Below are 7,712 nucleotides of genomic sequence, written 5' to 3'. Positions count from 1 at the left end.
AGTCGCATGCTTACACACAAGGCAGTCAGAAAGAAAAAGAAAGCTCTGTAAATGTGAGGGAAAAAAAACTGTAGAGAAACAAAAATGGGAAAAAAGTAAAGAGGTAGAGAATTCTGAGAGAGAGAGAGAGATCCAGTTTGGCTTCAGATACAAAAGGAGATTTCTAACATCCTAGCACATGGTTTCCTAGCAAATACAATGTTAGCATAGCCACATATATTTCCAGACAAAGCATTCAGTCATGGAAATTATGAAAAAGAATAAATAAAAATTGCCTCAGATGCAATAGACTCATGTAAGTTAAATATTCTTTATTTTTAAGTCATCCTAAGTAGAATTATTCTGAAAGAAGAGATCTATCAAGGACTCCCATTAAATTGACACAGAACTGTGTTAGGGATATTGATTTTATCTGGAAAAGTACTGGCAAGAGAAGAGGGCAAGTAAAAAGATTTTTTTTTTTTAATAATTTTATCTATGGTTTTCAGTGCTCTGCATACTAGAAGTGAAAACAATTGCTTTAGATTGTTTTACAGTAACAACTGTGGTTGCTGAAGTAGCTACAGACACTATGCATCAGATCTTCCTGTGAAAGAATAACCAGTGCTCCACTGACTTTGAATCTATGCTGACTTACACCAAGTACATACTGTACAGTGTTGGTCACACGGGAAAGCAGATGGGAAGAGAAAGGAGGGAAAATAAATTATTTTTATTTGTATTTAATAAAATTTGGCCTACAGGCTTTATGTGACTCAGTACTGAACATCTGGGATTGATCATATGATCACAAACTGGAAAGCAGTCATCTGGCTTCTAGAAATAAACACATTCAGTTCCTCTTCCACAACTTTATTTTTTTAATGATAAACTGCAACAGCCATTTTAAGTCTTTCTAATACTTGCAGCCTCAGTATTTTTAACTTTTTAGTAATTTTTAATATTTTAATTTTCACATATTGGCATCAGGCAACTGTTAAATTTCATTTAACACTGAACCAGCAGTAGTGTTTAGGATTGCCCTCCACACACACACATACAACTAATTCACTACTTTTTTGCTTCAAAATTTTATGAAACATGGTAGTCTTGCAACTCGGATTTTTATTAGTTCCATTCCTCACAAGCATCCTGGGAGCGGCACAATATATGATGCAAGATGCAGCACTGATGAATTACATTGACCGGCGTTTCCTATCTTTAGAGGTATGTGCTATCTGTATCATTCTGTAATGCTGCCTAATTGCAAAGAGGTTTGAAATTGTACGAATGTTCTTCTGCGTATGAACACAGAACAGTTTGTATGCTAAACATATCAGGAAGATAAATTTCCAGCTTTTTCAAATAAATGAAATTGTAGCTAAACTTTTAACTATAATGATTGCTAATTACCACATCAATATCTATTGCAGGTTGTAATTTCATAATGTTATGCTTTTTTTCTATTACTACTTCTATTTTTTTATGACATCAGTGAATTTAGCTAAATATGCAAATGTTTCTAGTACTGTCACAGTCCATCCTAGGGAACAGTATAACCATATTGTCACCAGTAGAAGTGCTGTCAAGTATTAAGAAGGAGATAAAAATTTATCAGGTATTTTTTCCTATGTACAGATGAGCCTTCCTGGAATAGTAGTTTAAGACATTTTTGTGTAAGCTAGCAGTGTATCTCCACTTTAACTAGTAGTTTAAGTAATCCCTTACAGCTGGGAGACTGAAATAGGTATTTGCTTTCAATTAATTATATAAAAATACCACTACCTGCCTCTTTCTCTGCAGTAAAAAACTACCAGTACTGCAAAGTATCTTTTCAGTCTTGGCATGATAGATAGATAGATAGATAGATAGATAGATAGATAGATAGATAGATAGATAGATGATCATAGATAGTTTATCTTAAATCATTAACATGTCCTTGGCTCCTGACGCATTGGAGGCTTTTAGAGAAGTTTTAACTTGCCTGATCTCACATCCCCTTTTTGCACAAAGTTCTCACTGGTCTTAACTTCACAACATGGAAAGAACTGAAGGATTAGTCTGTTGCCATTGTGTAGACTGAGATTTAGATTTTCTTAATCACTATAGGAATAACTTCAAGTGGTAATGTCTATTCACTTGGCACACATTAAAAATTATGCCATTCCACCTATGGAATATGTTGCAAAGGGCACCAAACAGAGAACAGGAAAAATGGTGAAGCAGATATTGAAGAGAACACTTGAAAACATTTACTATAAAGTTTTTGTAGAAAGTAATTAAACAGCTTCCTGGGGACTTATATTCATGTATAAAGGGCAGGGGGAGGGCACACAAAAACCACACCTCGCAAAACAAGCAAGCAAACAAACAAACCACCACCACCAAGTTTACATGGAACATGTGCATGCACTGCACTAGTCATTCTGTGAAGTCAGACATCCCCTAGACAAACACCACCTTAAAACAAAACACCTGAAATCTGTGCAGAAAGCACCAAATCAGAATACCCAGGCTGGCAGTTAGATCTACTACAATTGTGTGTTTGGCTTTAATGTTGGCTCGATTTCCTCATCTTCCCAAAGTGGCAGCTGTCCTTCTATTTTCAGGCCACCTGTGATCTTTACAGAAGCAGCTGCATTACAACAGAGAAATCGCTTTCCTCACCTTTAAAAATGTTGATAACTTGCATCTAGGTATAAAGAAACATTTGTGGGGTTTTTTTAATACATACAGCCAACTATTTGACTAAAAAAAAAAAACCACCACAAAACCTTCACAAACATAGAGATGTCAGTGTTTCCATTTTCCATTTTAAATGGATGATAAATAGCAACACTATACACTGTCTTGGTCAGAAAAGGTGTATTCATGTAAAATGTTCATGTTTGTAGATTTCTTGCAGAAAACTTTTTGAGACTGCTTCACCAGTGGTCCTACAGGACGAGTTCTGAAAAGTTTCTGGAAAGCATGTAATCAGAGATCATGTGCCCTTAAGTATCGCTGGCTGTTTCCACCAGAGCACTTTTCCCTCTTTAGGCAGCAAAACAAAGTATCTGGTCATCAGCAACCACATCAAGAACAAAAATGTGTATTTTTTGTCCAGAGCTGTTAATCCTATTGCCAATCTAATACGTCCTTTTCATATAGATACACAGCAACAGACCATCAGTTTGAAATAGATGGGGGGCAGGGGGACTGGAATGGAGAGAATAGCATCGTTTTTAAAGTAATCGTGAATAAGGTTGTAATCTATACAGAATATACACGTATATCCATGTATTTTCTTCCTGTGTTCTACCTCAAGAAGAGGCTGGAAAAATGCAACCAAGACATACTGGATTACGTGGAAGAATTCAGAGACTTTTCAAAGATGGTACTGTCACGCCTGGCAGGACTGAACAATTATAAGGCTGAGGTTAAAAGTCAAGTAGAGAATTTGCTAACAAGAATTGAACGAGCACAAAGGGACATTGACTATTTTGGATCTGTCACAGATTCTAATACATGTATAGAAGTACATGAAGACCTGATGAAACAGCAGCTATTTGAAGAAGCAGAAGAAAAAAAGAAACTTAAACTCATTCTTAATGCAAGTAAGAACAATTTACTTTTCAGAACTTTGATCTGAATGAGCCAGTCCCCTGCCAATGCATGTATGCTGATATAGGGATAACAGATTTTCAAAAGTTAGGTGAATACCACAGATAATTGCATGGGGTTTTTGTTGTGTAGATACTAGACTTAAAAAAAAAAATTACAAAAAAGGTATGGGAGAGGGAGGGAAGAAAGCACAATTCAAACATTTACTTTGCAGATACTCTACTGCATATCAAATTGGTTCTTTCGAAGCTGCTTTTTATTAAAAAGTAATGTAAAAAGCCTCTGATGGTATGCTCTTGTGAAGTCTCAGAAAAAATGCCACTGCATTTCAGAGTATTGCACCTATGCCAAGGAATTAATGATAGTCTTTGTTTTTTGGTGTGGGCAACGGTCAAAACCTCAACTCAAAAGCGAACTCATGAGTTAATAAGAAGACTTAATTCACTTCTACAATTTGCATCTGTCTTACTGTCCTCCTTTGTTGTTCTTTTTCTCCCTCTCTCCCCTCCACGTACTTTATCAAGAGAGCACACTGACTTAGCTGCAAGTGTTAAGATACGTAGTATGAAGAATATATACACAATCTATACTTTTTTTAAACAAATTAAGTTTTATAAGTATCTTTACCTTAAGGAAGTTATAGATGTAAATTACATATTGTAGACATATTTGAAGTAGTCTTTCATTTTCACCCAAACGTAGTAAGAAATGAAAAATAAACAGTAAGAAATATAAACTGCTGGGTTTTTTTAAATTCAGCTGAAAAATCTTTAGCATCATCAATTATAAAATTCCACTAACTTTAACAGAATTAAACTGATTTAATTTTACAAATAAGTTTATAATTTGTTGCTTGAACTCTTCCAGCAGCAGAGAATTAAGGCAGATGGTAACAGAAGCAATCACCTATTCTGCTTCTAAGCTCTAATCCTATACCACAGTTGAGAGCTCTGAATATCAAAATTTTTTTTTCCATATATAGATTTTTTTAACATTAGGCATGTTTTTGAGAAGCAAAAAAATTTTGGGATTTTTAAACTGACTGTGGTAATGACACTTGGAAAATTATATATTTCTGATGGTTTCATAGGGGAAAAATTACTTTCCGTTTTCCCTTCTTGGAAATTATTACTTTTAATTTTATTGCAGCAGTTCATAGCAACTTTCCTTTTGTCAATACTAGTCAGATCCTTGTCCCATTGAAGTCAATGGCAAGACTAGTTCCTGTGTAGATTTTACAGCACTTAGAAAAAGTAGCAAGATCCTAAACTCTAGCAAATAGCAGCTCTGCTTCTATGCTAGCAGATATCAACCAGAAGTTACGATTATTTTTGCTGAGTTGCTCCAAAAGTCAAGCAAAAAAAAGGTTTTTTAAGTCCAGCTTTGTTACTGGATTTGATTCAAGTTCACACAGACTTGAAAATAACAATCAAGCAGGATCACTGTTTTTACATGCAGCAGTTGATAGCTTATCCTGCTTTGAGTGGGAAATGGGAAATTATCTTCTGCACATTTTGGGGTATGGTAAGAAACAGTGGGCTTTGAAGGTATCATTGTGGAGAATGTGGAAAAATTTTGGTAAACTTTTTGCTCTGTGAATATTTCAGTTTCTCAGTCTTCCTGCAAGCTGTTATTAAAGCCAAGGAGAGTTAAAAATTTTCTCTCGAGAAAAGATACATTATTCATTGATTTCAGATAGTAATCTGGTTACTTCTCCTGCAGAGGAAGATGTTGCTAAGGCTAGTTAGCTATTTTGACTCAACAGTTTTAAGTTTTTAGAATCTATCTAACCAATAAGCATTAGATTTGGGAAAGCTATTGTGGCTTGCTCAGGGGTTAGTGCATCCAAAGGGAGGACTTCCAACACAAAAACCCATGCTGTAGCAGCAATATCCAAACGCTTTGGTCAGAGGGTACAGTACACACAAATGACATAAAGGTTGCTTTCTACAGGCAACTGGAATCTTGCCACTGACTTCAATAGGTTCATATCAGGCCAAACAGGGAGGCTGGTTTTGCTTTTTCTCCATTTCATCTACTGCCAGAACTTCCTGCCTTAGGGTTTTGTTTGTTCTGTTTACTCAAATGGCTGCACTTCACTAAAGGCAATTCTTTAAACTTCAGATAGTGCCTCTTGTAATATATCTGTGCCTTTGGTAAACAAGATCTTAGCATCTAAACGCTTGAGTCTTCACAAGCTCGGTGCTTTTTGGTCTTAAACATCTGTGCAAAGTGCATACAAAATGTAATGAATTCAAAACTATGACTCGCTCTCTGCTGGCCAATTTCATCCCTATAGTGAGGTAAAAAACTATGTCATTCCACCAGCCATGCTTCTAGCATAAAAATTGGTAACACAGACATCATACCAGTTCATTTAAAGACTTAATGTATGGGCATTTCCAGTTTTGTGATCTATATATTTTTCTAGTTCCTTTGTCCTGAAAGTGTTGGGAAAGGAAATGGGATGATAACCCAGTATTTTGGCTTTCTGTCATATGATGATCTATTTTTATTTGTCTTCATACTAAAAATGCAAAAAAAGAGGCTAGCAGAGGATAAGAGAACTCCTGAAACAAAAATACTACACACATGGATATCAGGAAAATGGATTTTAATTGTATGCCTTCAATAAGAAATAAATTTCATTATTTTACAGTGTTGATCTAGAACAGAAGTCACTTCTCTGAAGTAAAAATTACATCCCTGTAAAAGAACTGGCAAGAATAATCAGAGAATCACTAATTGTGCTCTTGGTCTCCTCTCAGGTACACAAATAGAATCCTTTTTGGATAACATGGGTCTAATAGGGCAGAAAACAACACACTGTGTATCTGAAGAGATGCAGTTTCCTTAGCAGGAGATGCTGAATATATCATATAAAATTAGCTTAAACACTACTTACCATAGGCACGCTGCTGACACTTTTACTGATGTATTGACCCTGGCCTTATAGTTGGATTAAAAGGAAGATAAGTAATTCAAAGAAAGGAAACTAGAAAATTCACAAATATTCTAATTCATTTTTTTCTTTGGGTGTTCCCTTGCAGGTTGTGACCACATGCTTGCAGGTATTAAATCCCTAAAGATAGTTAAGAAGACTGGAGATAAGCATGGCTCTTGGATGAAAGATCCTGGCAAAAAGCATCCAAAAATTTATTTATTAAATGGTTCTGTAAATAATGTTATTTTGGAATTTGCAAATATCATGACATTCATGGAAAGCAATCATACACTAAAAGCTCGCAGAGTCACCTTGCCATTTCCCTGGGAAGGAACTGGCCACATTATATATCAGGGTTTCCTGTTCTATCACAGATACGGCTCCTTAAATGAGATAATAAAATTCAATATCCAGAAAAGAAATATAACTGACCAAATGCTACTGCCAGGGGCTGGAAGGATTCCTGCATATCAGCTTTCTCCGTCTACAAAAATAGATCTTGCCATTGACGAGCAAGGGCTCTGGGCAATCCATGCAGAACCAGAGACTGGAGGAAACATTGTAATTACTAAAATCAACCACATAACCATGGCAATAGAGCACACTTGGGACACATCATGCAATAGCAAGGATGCTGAAGCAGCTTTCATGGCATGCAACACACTCTACGTTGTGTACAACTTTCCTAGCGGAGGCACCTCTCGCATACAATGTGTTTATGATGTTCTGGATGCTGTAAATACTTATGAAATCCCAGTATTGCATTTTCCAAAACGTCAGGGTAGTCATTCCACTATACATTACAATCCTAAAGAAAAGCAACTCTTTGCTTGGGGTGATGGATCCCAGATCATTTACAAGCTTCACACAAAGCAAAAAGTTTAGAATTTTCAGCAACTTTTCAAATACACTTAAAAGCTAGCAGTCGCATGTCAACATGGTCATTACAGCGTAATAAAATTACATTATTCCCATCTTTACAATCTATTTTACATAAATTTAGTCTTACATATCCCAGTGATCTTAAACTAATGTCCAATTAAGAATATGTAAAGACTCCATTAATATGAATTACTTGATGACTAAATACCACACATGTACAACCTCTCCACCCCCACACAAATTAGTCTTAAAGACTAAGGTTAATTAAAAAAAAAAAAAAATCCATCTCTGGCATGTTCTCTTC

The 7,712-nt window shown here is 35.7% G+C and overlaps 1 protein-coding gene across 1 annotated transcript; it reads left to right on the top strand.

Moving 5' to 3' along the window:
- The first annotated feature begins 1,080 nt into the window (after positions 1-1,080).
- On the top strand, positions 1,081-7,411 carry OLFML1 (olfactomedin-like 1). Its single transcript, XM_010283658.1, has 3 exons — positions 1,081-1,206; positions 3,287-3,575; positions 6,633-7,411. Exons 1-3 carry the CDS (start codon positions 1,081-1,083, stop codon positions 7,409-7,411), a joined length of 1,194 nt encoding a protein of 397 aa, XP_010281960.1.
- Positions 7,412-7,712: the final 301 nt, after the last annotated feature.

The sequence above is a fragment of the Phaethon lepturus genome, unplaced genomic scaffold (assembly GCF_000687285.1).
Source record: "Phaethon lepturus isolate BGI_N335 unplaced genomic scaffold, ASM68728v1 scaffold6323, whole genome shotgun sequence".
NCBI lineage: Eukaryota > Metazoa > Chordata > Aves > Phaethontiformes > Phaethontidae > Phaethon > Phaethon lepturus.
Note: the sequence above shows the minus strand (reverse complement) of the source record. Positions and strands in the feature narration are given on the sequence as shown.

Bases quoted from the DNA above. Each gene is read 5' to 3' on its own strand.
- OLFML1 (XM_010283658.1), top strand. From the start codon at position 1,081: ATGGTAGTCTTGCAACTCGGATTTTTATTAGTTCCATTCCTCACAAGC. The intron at 1,207-3,286 runs GTATGTGCTATC...TTCTACCTCAAG, and splicing joins GGCGTTTCCTATCTTTAGAG to AAGAGGCTGGAAAAATGCAA. The intron at 3,576-6,632 runs GTAAGAACAATT...GTTCCCTTGCAG, and splicing joins TAAACTCATTCTTAATGCAA to GTTGTGACCACATGCTTGCA.